Source organism: Acanthisitta chloris, unplaced genomic scaffold, assembly GCF_000695815.1.
Source record: "Acanthisitta chloris isolate BGI_N310 unplaced genomic scaffold, ASM69581v1 scaffold6878, whole genome shotgun sequence".
Classification (NCBI taxonomy): domain Eukaryota; kingdom Metazoa; phylum Chordata; class Aves; order Passeriformes; family Acanthisittidae; genus Acanthisitta; species Acanthisitta chloris.
In genome coordinates this window covers 33,201-47,610 of record NW_008688614.1, presented here as the reverse complement: position 1 = coordinate 47,610, position 14,410 = coordinate 33,201, and the positions used below count along the sequence as shown (strand labels likewise).

Here is a 14,410-nt window from a genome sequence, read left to right as displayed (position 1 = left end):
CTGATAAAACTGAATTGTAAAATAAGCTTTCTTATAAAATTTATGCAATAATATGAATTTAGCAAAAATTGCTGAAGTATCATATCCCAAAGCTAATGTTACTTTGATTATTGATGGTTTTTATACCGGCTATCTATTAGATGTTCACCATTTCACTGCTTAACTGTAATATTTTCAAATTGACCCTACCTCACTGACTCGCTGCAAGTCTGCCTGTGAAGCACACTGGGTTTATTAAGCAGTGCAAACCCTCCCAGCCAGTAGACTCACAGTTCATAAGAGCAGGTTAGACACTGGCTCTGGAGTGCATTTTAAGTGCTGACATCTACAAGATGCTGGCTGGCTGCGTACACTTTTTAAAAACAATTTATTCACCTGTGTACTAACAAAACATCTGCTAAGAAAACGGGACTGTATTTCAGTTGTAGCCAGAATTTCTACCTCAGCTGTACAGTGGGATTTCATGTGTGGTGCAGGTTGGGGTTTTTTTGTGGTTGTTGTATTTCCAGCATGTGTTTTCTCTGTATCATTTGTATCATCTGCACTTAGGGTGGAATGACTAGTGATTACACATACACAGTAATCTCAGCTAGTCTGCTTGTGAGTGCACACAGTACCACAGTGCGATCTTAATTTCCCAATGTTTGTGTTGAAAGACTGGTCCTTCTCTTTCTCCCAGTGTGATATGTTTTCTAGTAGGAATGGCATTCATTTGGCATACTAGTTGCTTCTACACTGTCTAATTAACCCAGACTGCTCTTGGGAGATCCCTGAGAATTCCAGGAGTCATGCAAAAAAATAACAATTTCTACACATACCTATGCACTGTATCAGCAATGGACTCTTTATCTTCTCTTCCTCTGCCCTGGTTGGCCACATGATCCCTGTGGCACACAGAGTGGTCAGCAAAGCAGGCTTGTGTTGGCCCTCTGCTCTGTTTGGACTTTCAACCAGAGAAAGCCAAGTTCAGTTTCCTCTGTGTGGTGTGTCAGTCGTGTCAGAATGATTCAAGCCTCCTCTGAAGTTATGCCATTATGCTGATTAGTATAAACTTGGTTGGGTGAAGACTTTGGTTTTATTTTTAAAGCTGAAGTTAAGTGAAAAGGCAAAATGCGTGTTCTTTTTTTCTACCTGATAAGCAGAAATTTTTCAAGCAAGCAGACAGTGTTGCCCTGTGCAATATGCCTGAGTCATGCTGATTTGAGACGTGGATTGCAGCATTTGGGTTTTGTAGCCTACACAACAAATGTAGCTGTAAAGTAATATTACTTAGAGCATTATATCTACTAAAAAAATAAGTGCTTTAACCTTGAGTTTTTAATTGATATTTCAGCTTAGTTGCCCAAGTCCATGATTGTTGTAAATGTTTTTCCCTTTGATATTAACATAGTACCCATAAGCAAAACATTCATAATTTTATCTGAATTGATGCAGAGTAGTTGATTGGGATTGGAATACAACTAAGGTTCAAGTGACAGCTAAAAACCACAGGATATTTGGTTTCTTGGATGCCTTGCAATCTAAGGATGACTGTCTTGCCTACGCAGGACTACTTTTGTTGGAGCTACTCTTGGCATTTTCCATAGTAGAGGATGAATGTTCTGAGTGTGGGGGTTTTCTCCTTCCCTTTGACCTTTACACCCCTTCCTTCCTTCCTTCCTCCCTCTAAAGCTCTGCAATGTATGGAAACTGTTGGTAATACCTGTCTCTCTGTCCTTGTGCAATTTGTAACACTGAATATGAGAACAGTAGGTATCTTCCATGCAAGGGGGAGTGTGTTGTTGACTCTATATACACACACGAAGGCAGCTGTCTCTAAATGTTGTGTGCTGAGTGAATGATCTCCACTGGAGATGTACAGATGTGCCCTTGCTAGCAGTAAATGCACAGAATGATTTAAGGAACCTGCATCAGCCAGACTTCAAAGTAAACTTCTAAAGGTTGAGACTCTTGCCCTCTGCAAGCCTAACCCAAAGAATGTTTTGCCCACAACCATAATATCTTACCAGGCCCACAGCAGAGCTGCTGTAGTCTTTACTGGATGGATATAAGAAGTTTGGGAATGCCTTTCAGTGAGTGCTGCAAAGAGCTCTTGAAGACAGGAAAACACTAGCTTTCTTACTCATACAGGGGAAGGAGGGTGGGAGGTCTGGGAAAGAGACAAGCGTTCTGTTATCTGAGAAGAATCAGAAATGAGTAGGTGGCAAGACCAAAGAAAGAATCTCAAGATCAGCACAAAGGAGATCAGCCAGGGCTGTAATTACGGTGATGTAAGTGAGAAGGATGAAATGGTGGGAGGGTTGTGTGGTGGGATGTTCAGAGGAAAGTAACGGAAGAGACATGCAAACAGAAATGATTTAAGACACTGGAAGGTTTTGGGTGTGTTTTTTTTTGTCCATGAACACTTCAGCACATAACTGACTTTTAAGGTGGACTTCTAAACTTCTCTTTGACTTGGACATGATTTGAGTGGTAAAGTCAAGGTGGTAGCATTAAGTTGCTCCCTTTCCAAGAGTTGTATACAGCAGGAGGCTTCTTATGGCTTCACTGCTTAGGCTTTAACTGAGTTCTGTGATCTCCTTCAGCCTGCTAAATAGCAGCTTTAGAAAGCTTTAGGAATACTGTGATACGGTGCTCGTCTTTGCTAAATGATTCTGGGGTACTCCAAAACACGTTGCCTTTCTTGAAGAGTTGTGGAACTGTCCTGAGAAGGATTTTGTTTGCAGTTGGCATGGCCCAAGAATGTTTGAAATAATTTTTATTTGTTAAAAGTGGAAATTCCTAATTTCCTATTCAGTTTGACTTTTTGAAGGGAAAAAAAAAGTGATTTTTCGCATCTCATGAATATTTTGAAATCAGCAAGGAAATAGAAGGGTACTAACAAAAATTTCTCCTGATTGTTCTGCAACATGGAAATACTTCTTATGACTTGCTATGTACTGTAATTGTAAAAGGCACATCATTTGACATATGGCAGGATGCAGTTGGGAAACTGCAAAAGAGTGATAGGGAAGCTTAATAGACATTTGAAAACCTGTGAGAAGTATATATTTGTGGCTTGCAAAATTCCATGGCAATAACATCTACATTAGCAAAGCTTTCAAAACTAGCAAAAGTTGACTACTACTGATTTACGATCAGAAGCACTCAAAAGGATCAGATTAAGACTGTTACATTTTAAACAATGAATTATCTTAATATTTCAAACTTCCTACATGGAAATTGGAGCCAAATTTTGGTGCAGAAGTGATTTTTGGGCAGTGTAACAATGCATATTGTTACAATCCAGTTACAATATGACTGGATTATGTTTTTCTTATTACTTAGAAATAAAATGGAGCAAGGCTGTGCAAGCAGACTGTAAAATAGACAATCTACAGCCAGAACACTGTGGAAAAGAAGCATCTGATGACTGTGGTCATGGTTGACCCTGGGTTTCTGGCCAGAATCCTAGAAAGGAGATGAAAAGAGGATGTGGTACCTTGCTTTCTGAGGCACATGTTTTCAAATCTGTTTGTCCAGTGCTCTTGAAAGGGCTTCTGGAGTAGTTGAAGTTGAAACAAATGCTCCACCCCTTTCCATAGCTCTTGACTGCTCAGAAGCTTTAAACAGAGCCTAGAGGCCTTGTGCAGAAATTAGTATGTGTGAGAATTTGTGTGGTAATGGTGGTGCGAAGACATGTCCTGATTTGCTTTAAAAATGGTGTTTCCCATGTGACCCGTGTTTCCCTATTCCCTGTTTTGCCTATGAATGTCTTCAGCATAGGCAAGAGGAGCAGAATGGACAGAAGAAAATTTGCTGGATTGAAACATTTATATTGTTGTTAATTAGTTAACTTCAGACTTTTTCAGATAGGCACAGAAATTTTCAAACACCAGTATAGCCCTCAGATAAATCATAGAATCATAGAATGGTTTGGCTTGGAAAGGACCTCAAAGATCATCTAGTTCCAATCCCCACACGATGGGCAGGGACACTTTCCACTAGACCAGGTCGTTCAAAGCCTCATCCAACCTGGCCTTGAACACTTCCAGGGATGGGGCAGCCACAGCGTCCTGGGCAGCCTGTTCCAGTGCCTCACCACCCTCACAGTAAACAATTTCTTCTTATATCTAATCCAAACCTAGCCTCCTTCAGCTGAGAGCCATTGGCCCTTGTCCTATCCTACATGGCCTTGTAAAAAGTCCTTGTCCAGTAGGTCCCCTTTAGGAAGTGGAAGGCTGCTATAGGAGTGGTACTCCAGCCCTCGGAGCGTCTTTGTGACCTGCTCTGGACTCACTCCCAGCAAGTCCATGTGCTTGTAATGTTGTGGGCCCCAGAGCTGGATGCAGGTGGGGTCTCACAAGAGCAGAGGTGTAGAATCACCTTTGCTCACCTGCTGCTTATGCTTCTTGTGATGTAGTCCAGGATACAGTTGGCTTTCTGGGCTGCAGGGCCACATTTCTGGATCATGCTGAGCTTCTCATCCACTGACACCCTCAAGTCCTTCTGCTCAGGGCTGTTCTCAATCCGTTCTCTGCCCAGCCTGTGTTTGTTCTTAGGATTGCCCTGACCCAGGTGCAGGACCTTGGCACTTGTCCTTCTTGAACTTCATGAGGTTCACACAGGCTCACCTCTCGAGCCTGCCCCAGGTCCCTCTGGATGGTGTTCCATCCCTCCTCCGTGTCCCCTCCTGCAGCTTAATTCTGATCTGACATTGATCTTGCCAGCATGCAAGACAAACCCTCTTCTCTTTCAGGCTCTCTGACATAAAAGAAAATGTCAGAAGAGCAAAACTGAAGAGAAGCTGCTGCCCGTGGCAATGTCAGGTACAGAGGGGCACTGACACCTGCTGGGAGAGGTGCAGCAGAGCAGAGTCAGGTCCCTGTTTCCCTTTCCCAGCCTCGCGAAAGTCCCTTGTGAAGTGCAGGAGGGAAGGAAGGAAGAGTATAAAAGCTATTTTGGGTATGATCAGAGACTATGGGAGGGATAAGGGTAAGTGAGGGTAGGGGCAAAACATAGGTTTTATAAATAAAAAAAACAGCAGAACACCTTCAGCTAGACAATCAGCATAGATATGGGATTAGAGGAATAAGAACAATTTTTAATTATGTTTGCAAAACGGGGGTGTGGCATGGTCAGTTACAAAGCTGATCTTCAGCATTTCGTATTTTAGACTGACACTGACAAATAGAACAAAACAGGTAATTCAGCAGGCAAATATCTAAAATCTGTTTATTTTCTCAGATACGCTTAAGTTGCAGATGCTACTGTGAAATTAGAACTCAGCCACGTTTACAAGTGATTTAAAACTCCCTATATTGCTTCACTACTGAGGTGTTAGCAGTAGGTGGCTTGGGCTAGAATGTAGAAGAAGTGGTACAACTATTGTTCTAACTCTTCCTGTGGGATAGGGTGGGAACAGGGAGTTGACAGCTGGTGCACCATTCTTCTCTGGATGAAAACAGTGTATTTTGGTGGATTTAGTAAACTCACCACCAGACAGAATTCTAAGGTCATGAGAAAAACTCTGTAGAAACAAACTGTTTCGTAAATAAAATGTGAGATTTTGAAATGTGGTTTCATTTCCAATTGGAAGAATACTTCAGTATTTTAGTGCTCTTCTCAGGTCTATATAGCATTTTCATTTTTTTAAGTGTATTTGCATGAAAAAATTTCAAAATGAGGAATTGATACAGTATTCCTGAACAGCTAGAAAGCAAGTTGTTATGACAACTGTCAAGTTTTTCCCATTTGTTTCTGGAGACTAAGCTTGGGCAAAATCTGTCCCCTAATTTCAACAGAATTTTATTCAAATGCAATTCTGTCAAAGCTTAGCTAACCCCAACACACCCAAGCACTGAGTTTTGTTTCTGTCTGCTTCTGACTTTTAGAGATTATGATTGGATCGAAGAGGTTTTCTGATATGCATGAATGCAGAATCAACCATCCAAAAGGCAAAACCAAAAGAACAAAACAAAACCAAAGAGCCTTAACTGTGATACTGCAAAAGTCACTGCTAATAGAGCAAACATTCTCATACCAGTCAGTTCCTTAATTCTCTGCTTTAAGACTTTTAATGCAAGTCATCTTTTAAATCTCTGACCCTTTAGCTGCTTGTGAAGACTGTACCATATAAACAGTTTTGAAAGGGTGTGAATTGGAAGGAAGATCACAGCATGGCCAGCTGAAGCACCACTGTCTGGCCAGTTAAACATGAGCCTGGCAGTCCTATGGGCTTTAGTCAGAGCTTCCAGGACACCAGCTTTTGGCTCTTCCTTCCAGTGATAGGAGCAAATGCTGGAAGCATTTGTGCAGTGAAGGTGTCATTGGCACTGGGGTGTAGTGTGAGAGCAGGGTTAGATGCAGCTGAGGGAAATGGCACCAGCAATCTCTGAACTGGTGTTCTTGCCACAGGTGTCAGTAGAGTGGGATGAGGGATCAAGAGAACTAAGGAGGCTTAACTGAGCAGAGGGACACAATTTCTGAAGCTGCTTCCTCCTTGCAAAAGAAGATACGTGTTTTCTCATTAATATTAAGTTGAATCAGAATTGAATCAGAACTCAGGAGTTGTGAGAGCCTTCTATTCTTCATCTCAGGGATACCTGAAATTGCATGAGGTAAAACGTTATTGCCAGGATAACTACATAGAAGTAGTGTGTGCGTTTGCCTTGACACCATAAAACTAAGTGAGACTGCATTTTGATGAATAGTTGGGTTTCTTCCCATTTGTGTGTCTTTTGAGATACACAACAGGAAGCTTGTGTATTTTGGAACAGTAGAGATTCTCTGCCAAGATGACTTAATTGCATCAAAGTGAAGCTGACATGTTTGAATTCTGTAGTGGTTTCTGTGTACTGTTGTCTCATGCTGGTAGTGCTGCTCTGTGGATGCCTGTGTGTAGAAGAGTTGATGGAAGCACAAGATATTCAGGTTACATCTCACTTGCCTTTGGTTTCATGAAAGCAACTATTTAAATTATTCCATGCATTAGAAGATTTAACTGTTGAGATTGTCTTTCAAAGTACAGTGTAAATTTTAACCTGTGTTTAATTGTGGCAGAAAAGATGATCTACAAAGGAAACTTTATCCGTGTTATTTCTTTCTTCTGAAAGAATTTTCACTTACTGCTTTACCAACACTTTATGTCTTTTCTCTTACAGCAGGTGAAAACTGAAGTAGCAATTTCAGTGCCCCTAGCTCTCAGTCTATAAAAGAAATAATTTAAAACAGTCTTCCAAATATTTATTATATGCCATAAAGATGCAAAAAGGGGACAAGCCTATTCCTTCCTCCCTCCTCCTCAGCTTTGGTATATTATTTCTCTTTAAGGAGCTGCTAGAGAGAGCTGTCTAGAGGCAATCTGGTTTTTATTATAAACATAGAGCCTCTCTCCCCTCCCACTCCCAACAGGGAAAACATGTCCTGGGTCTTCCAATAAGATAATTTTAAAGATTGTAGTGCAGTGATAGAGCTTGTAGTTTCGTGTTGCCCACACTGGGGGCCTTTGATAAGAGCCACACCTGGTTGGCATTGCTGCCTTCAGCTGCACGAAGTGGAAACCCTAAAACACCTGGGCATTTTCTGTGCTGACATTAACCTGCTCTGGAAGAGGTCTCTGACTTGGGGCAGGGTGAGGGGGAGGAGGAGTATTTCTGCTGCTCACTTAGTGCATCTAGCTTAGGTCAAACTAAGAGGACAGAAGTTAGGACTCCAGACTCCACCTGCAATTAATGGAGAGGTATTTTCAGGGGTAGTTACCTCAGAAAAAAACCCCAGAAAACAGCAGCAAATAATTTGCTGCTGGAGTCACCATTCACAGTTACCAGCAATGGGCTAACAGTAGCAGGGGGACAGAGGGGTTGAACAGACCAAGAAAAACTTAGTACTGATATAGTTTCAACATGGCAGCATCTGTTACAGTTTTAGGGTACAATTTTATGTCATTTCTTTGGCAACAAAGACAGCTTAAAAAGTTTCCTCTGCTGCCTGCTGGTATCCAGCTCTTGCAGAGCTTTTTCCTGTCTCCCATAGGTCTCTCCGTCCATGTTCTGTAACAGCTTGTGGGACCCTCCAGCAAATCGGATTACTAAAATGACTGGGGTTTTGTTGGGAGGTGCTTTTTTTGTTTAGAAACAACAAATGTTGTGGAGTGTTTGTTTTTGTTTGCCCAGAACATTTCAATGATCTGGTTTGGGCTAAACCCACAAACCATGGCACAGCTGGGCAGGAAGAGGAGCAGACTGCAGCACCAGCATCTATCTGCTTGTGCCTGAAACCCTCTCCAGCTCTGCTGTTAAAGGAAATACAAAGGGACTACACAAACAGCGTGAGCCTCTCTGATAAATAATGACCTGGTTTTGCATACCCAAGTTTCTGGAATATTGGCTAAGCCCTGGAAGCAAGTCGAACATGTTCATTTTGGACTTCAAAAGAAAATGACAGTTTCAGCTTCTGGGTCCCTGAGTTTGCCATGTTTGACGTACTAGATTAAAAGCCAGGTTTGGAGACAGACTTATTTTTTTTGTTTTTTTGTAACATATAAACCTGCCATTTTATGTAGTCCTTGTCTCTTCCTACAACTGTATGAATACAACCCATGGTGGGGAAAGGTGTCAAAAAAAAAGCACATCATTTAAAGTGTTTACTTTCTCTTGCTTTCTGTGAAGGGCTAGCAACCTCTTTTACTCTGTACTTACTCCTGTACTGGCACAGACACTCTTGACTTTCCTCCATAACCTTTTCCGATTAGCCTGACCTGGATGATGCTGCATAATCCTCTCTCCTGTTCTAGAAAAATGGAGATGAGTTAAAAGACTAGAGGAGGAGCAACAAGACCTTTTCGGACCCTCCCTTCAGTCCATCTCATTCCAAAGCATCGGGAGGACTTCTGATCCCCTTGTGATGCTCTTGCCCTCAGCCCTTGAGCCCAGGCTTGCTAGGAGACTAGTTTTACTGTAGCAGTTCCTGAATTTACAGTTTTATCACTTCAATAGTAAGGCTTTCTTTTTACATTAAATTATTATCGAATCTTTTTTCCTGTTTCTTTCTCGAGGTGTTGGTTTGGGTTTTTTTCTTTTTCCCCTTTGCTCCTGCAGTCAGATGTACCCTGCAAATGGCACAGACAGTGCCTCCTATTGTGGCTTAGGCTCAAGACTTCACATATGTAAAATGTGACTTGCAGCACTTTCTTTGAAGCCTAACCACAGCCAGGGAGCTGTAATTGCAGTCTTTGATTTGTGCCGACTTCACTTGTGGATTGGGCTGTGCTAGGGCATGCCTCGCTTGGCGAGACTTCAGCTGCAGCCCCCCAGTGAAGCCTTAGATGTGGGAAGTCTTCAGTCTCCTTAGCACATGCCTGTGGTTTCTTGAAAAGAATCCTGACTTGACCTGTTTTATATCTGTAAGGCAACACCATCATCACTCATATTTTTTAGGTATGATTTGGTTTATCAGTAGTAGAAGCAATTTCCAGCATGTAGCCTTAATGTGCAGCTGGAGAAGGGCTGTGTGCTGTTTTCAGGGTGGCTACTGTGTAATTTGCTGTACTGCAGTGTTCACTTGGAAAAGAAAATATGTGGGGTTCACTGTGCCTGTGCCCTTGCAGGATCAGCGGTGTCTGCAGCGGAGCAGGGCTGGGTGGGCACCGAGGGGCTGCGAAGGGAGACAGGCACTAGAGAGTTGGGTCTGGGTTGGGAAAGAAGCTCTGGCTGCTGTTTGAAAGAGCTAAGGGCCAATGCAAGGCCACGGTCGTTATTTTAACCTCCTGACTTCAAAGACAGCTTGCTGGTAAGGGAAGGGGGGGAGGAGGCAAGGAACCATCTCAACAGAAGAGCATTTCATTTCCTTCAGTGAAGTAGACATTCCTGGCTGCTAATGGGGAGTAGCTCTGAATCCCAGCGCTTGTATCAGACTGCTGTGAACTACTGGCCTGGCGCCCCAAGGCCATTCCTCAACAGGAAGCTGAATGTTTTCATGTAAGACTGAGAGGAAAACCTTCCCAGGAAGAGCAACCTGGACAAAACCTTTGAAAATCTGGGATGAAAAGGCACAAAATAAATATAAAGCTGCAGGGTGCTCTCCCCAGTGTTTCTCTGCTGTTTGCTTGGCCTCTCTTTCGTGCTCCTTGGAAAGGTAGAGCCCTTCGTGGCTCTTTGATCCGCACGTGTTACGGAGCACTGTGCTACTTTATAAAAAAAATAAAATAAAAAAAAAAAAGGCAGGAAGCTCAGAAGGCTTTTTTTAGTTGGGACATAGGCTGGTTTTATGAGGAAATAGGAACTGAATTAGTCAATACAGACCACCTCTGTTGAAACTGCTGGTTTGCCAGTGGACTTGTAGCTGTGCTGTTTAGGAGCTTTAAATGTCCTTTTGTGGCTACCAGCAGCAGGTGAAAATTATTCATTATGTGGTATTTGGGGGAGGAGTGTGTGCATCAAATAAGTTATACAGAACAGCTTGTTGTAAATTTGTGCTTGTCTTCTCTACCTTCAGCATCCTTAACTTTCCTTTCCACTATAACAATGGTCATGTGGGTGACCTGTGATGGGAGGAGTCAAGTTGCTTAGTAAGATTTTGGGGTCTCAGCTTACACTCATTAAAATCAAAGGGTACAAAATTGGTTTTGGAGGGTTTCTACCTTGGAGGACATTAAGCAATGTAACTCCTGATTCAGGAGCTGTACTCAGCCAGTATGGGTGAAATGCTTTGTGTTGTTGGCTTACAGGGAAGCTGCAGCAGATCAGAGGTGGGTGCTCAGTTATAAATGGCCCTGGTTTAAATACTGCTGTCATGTAATGTAAAATTTGCTGACTAATTCAGCTTGTGGGTCTTGCAGGCTCAAACAGTCTATCTATTTTGAGTAGTCTAACAAAAGTTTGACTTGTGGTTTAAACCATTTCTCCATAAACTTGTCCTGTCTTGCCCTGCAGTGATTCAAAGAGCTGGCAGTGTATCTTCTTTACGTGACTAAGCATTTTGTGGTTTTTTTTCTGGTGAAAATTCACTCACCTTCTCCACCAAACTGTATTCTTGTGCTAATTTTGGTCATTGAACCAACCCTCTACTTGTTTGGCAGCTGAGTAGTACATGGAGACCTAGAGGTTAATGTAGATTTTTTTGAGGCACTAATAATCCCAAAGCCATTACTGGAGAGCATGTGTCCATCTGTGGAAAAACATCTGACTCGTTAGACAGTTTTTGGGTGGAGGCCCTGTTACAACCCAGTTGTCTAGGTCAGAAGGGCAGGGTGATGGTTGAGTTAGCAATTCTGTAAGTCAGCTGATGTAACCCAGAGACCTAGTGATGAAGAACTGTTCCGCTCTGGATGAGCAATACTTATTAGGTTTGTAATGTGGGCCTTTTCATGTGCTCTAAGAACATAAATCCTTCAAAGATTCTAGGGAACTTTACTACTAGGTAAGAAGCCCATGGTTCTTACACAGCTGGAATATGTTCCCTGCACCACTGAAGAGGAGAACTAAACCTCCACAGTTGTGTGGATGCATGGCAGAGTCAGTGGTGCACACAATCCTCACCCACCACATTCCTCTACCAAACTGCTTACAGAAGACAGCATTTTTTCATTTCTGCAGGAAGTAGAACTCGAGGCTCTGAAGCAGAGGTTTCATTGACCTCAACCACTGCAGTACCAAAGCCTGAGGATGTCTAGTTTTGGAATGGATATCTGGGTCAAATCTTAGTAGATAAATGAAATCCATTACAAAAGGCAAGCACTTCTATAATGTATTGGATGCTTAAAACTCCACCTTTCTAGCTGGTGTCAACATCTCTTTACAATCCAAAGTATTCTCCATAAATATGCTTACAAACTTCACGCAAAAGTAAGTAGTAATTAACTCTGCATTTAACACTGCAAATGCACATTCCACTAATACAGTTGTGTCATAGAGTTACAGTGACTCACCACCAGCTTCTTTGAAGGATTAAAAAAAAAAAGGCTTCATATAGTCTTTATCACTCTCTCTCTCTCTCTGTCTCCCCCCTTCTCTGTAGGTGGGAAAAGAAATGCTTTCTCAACTTGCAAAGCAAAGGCGGCGACACCAGGACCCCTTCTGGAGATGGAAGCTTGTTAAACCCTAGGTGTGTCCTTCATCCACACAGACCACCCCCAAGGAGTCTGTCTAGGATGTCATTCACCCTGATGTCACTGCTAGAGACACTGAATCATAAAGACAATCACTGCCAAAATCCTTCACTATCACAAGGTCCAGCCCCAATATAAATAGAGCAAATGAGCTCCTGGGTCAGCAGAGCAGCTTTTGTCTTCACTCCACCTCTGCCTTGCACTCTTAAGCCCCCGTCTCATCTGTGTCCATATTGAGTCAGCAAACAAAGTAGCATGGCTGTCTCTGCCTGCTTCAGCCAGCAGAATAACGTAGACCACAGCTGCCCCATACAGCACATCAAGGAATGGAATTTGCCTGGACCAGGATGACATGCTCAACCTTCTTTTTATTTAATGGTGCGACAGGATCAATTTGGTTTTAGCTTTTTTAAGAAACTTGAATGCTTTTATATTTTAACTTTTAGTTTGTAATTTCTTTGGTGTATATTTTATTAGGTATGAGCTTTTAAACAAGTGTCAGAAATCTGAAATACTTTTTAAATAAAAGGAGTTTTTCTTTTTTTTTTTTTTTTTCTGCCAGAGGAAAAACCTGTATGGAAAAAAGGTGGCTGTTTTGTTAAAACTATTTGTAACAAATAGTGGCCTCTCAGTCTATATAATACAATGTCCTATAGAACTAAATAAATGTAACAACAGTCAGCTGGTCAGTAGACATGTTAGTCTTGCATCATCTACTCTGTAAACATAAGCAATACATCCAGCAAATCTGACTGCAGTGAGTTCTCCTTCTCACCCATTCCCCTTCTCCTTGTAAAAAGCCCAGCACTTGAATTATTACTTCAATTGTTCTGTATTTGTATCTGTTTTTGTTAGCCTGTTAGTGGGATTTTATGCCAGTTGTTGAAATGAGCATTGATGTACCCATTTTTTAAAATAGTAAGGCGCAGCCTTTGCCAAAAATACTGTCAACCAATTTTTTTTTGTCATTCCAGTTTGAGTTAATGTGCTGAGCATTTGTTTTTTAATAAAAGCTTTGTAATAAAACTAAAGTCAGTTGTCTTAAAAATTGGCTTAAAAAAATGAGAATGGCTTGTACTGGAATCCCTCAAAGGTAGAAGCAAGCCCAAGAAAGACACAGTCACTTTTAAGGCTGAAGACTTTTGGCTCAGTCTTCTCTTGTAGGAAATGCAGTGTATCTGTTTGCTTATCTGAAATGATTTTGGAAAATTACTTTCTCTTCGAAAAGTGAGCAGAAGTCTCAGTTCCATACCAGGAATAAGGAATGGGCAGGCTCAGTGCTTCTTTGTGTTGCTCAGTTAGATCTGGCCTAGGTGGAAGTACCAAGGATCCCTCTATCTTCAGTTTCCTAGCAAAAGCCTAGTGAACGTAGCAGTGTTTTTAAGGTGATGATTAAGAATATGGATTCCCTTCTTTCTGGATGCAGTCCATGCCCACACAAGATGTAGGAGCCTACAGTTAAATTTCTTATAGCTGTATAAATTATCCCGCAGTCAGGGACTGGAGCTGGCTGCAGAATCAGCTGTGGAGGGCCTGGTTTGATGGTGTTGGATGCAGTCAGCATGGCCTGCCTACTGCCAGTGGTGCCTGTGGGATGCTCCTGTCAGAGGAAGCAGCACAGCTGCCTCACTTTGACTAAAGGACGTCAAAGAAAAAAACCACTGTAGCCATAGATAAACTAGTCCAATGATTTGTGAGCACCCCAACAAAGGAAATACTATGAACTGCACATTGAATCAGCACTCTTTGTATTCCAGCTCTCAAATCTTGTTTGGTGTGAGACTGGACTGAGTCAAGCTTGAGCTACAAGAAATGACATAGGTGAGTTACTGCCTAAGGAAGCTTTGGGATTACATTGTTTATAAATGACCCTTAAACTCTGTTGCATAAGAAATTTCATAATTAAAAATGTTATAAAACAGCTTCCTCTTAAAGCAGTGTGCACTGCACACAAACCCAACTGTAAGGCTGTAACCAGCATATTAGTTCTTGCAATATTTATTTCTAGCAACTAGTGATTATGTTTAAAAAAAAACCCCCAAAATAAAAGAAAAACAAGTGACCAGGCTCTCAGATGGCAGGAGAAAATATCTCTGAGAGAACAGCAACTGTATACTGGAGTTTTGCAAGACTTGGCTACGTTTCCATTCCAGTCAATTATCCCAGCCTTTGCTGGAAACCTGTCTGGGTTTTGGTTTGGGGTTTGGTTTTGTTTTTAAAGGGAAAAAACCCAAGTGCTTAGTGCAGTAATTGTTCCAAATCAAGGATTACTGCAACGAGTTCTGTAAATTACATGTTCCAAAGACAACAGTTCTTTTTAGAACT

At 41.8% G+C, this 14,410-nt stretch overlaps 1 protein-coding gene across 1 annotated transcript in view; it reads left to right on the top strand.

Moving 5' to 3' along the window:
• The window catches only part of LEF1 (lymphoid enhancer-binding factor 1), a gene marked incomplete at its 5' end in the record, with an annotated part of 69,241 nt that extends 56,130 nt beyond the window's left edge, over positions 1 to 13,111 (top strand). Inside the window, one exon of the mRNA XM_009081092.1 lies at positions 11,995 to 13,111. Coding sequence (XP_009079340.1) covers positions 11,995 to 12,074 — 80 coding nt within the window. The remainder of the gene's footprint in view (positions 1 to 11,994) is intronic.
• Between the last annotated feature and the right edge of the window lie 1,299 nt (positions 13,112 to 14,410).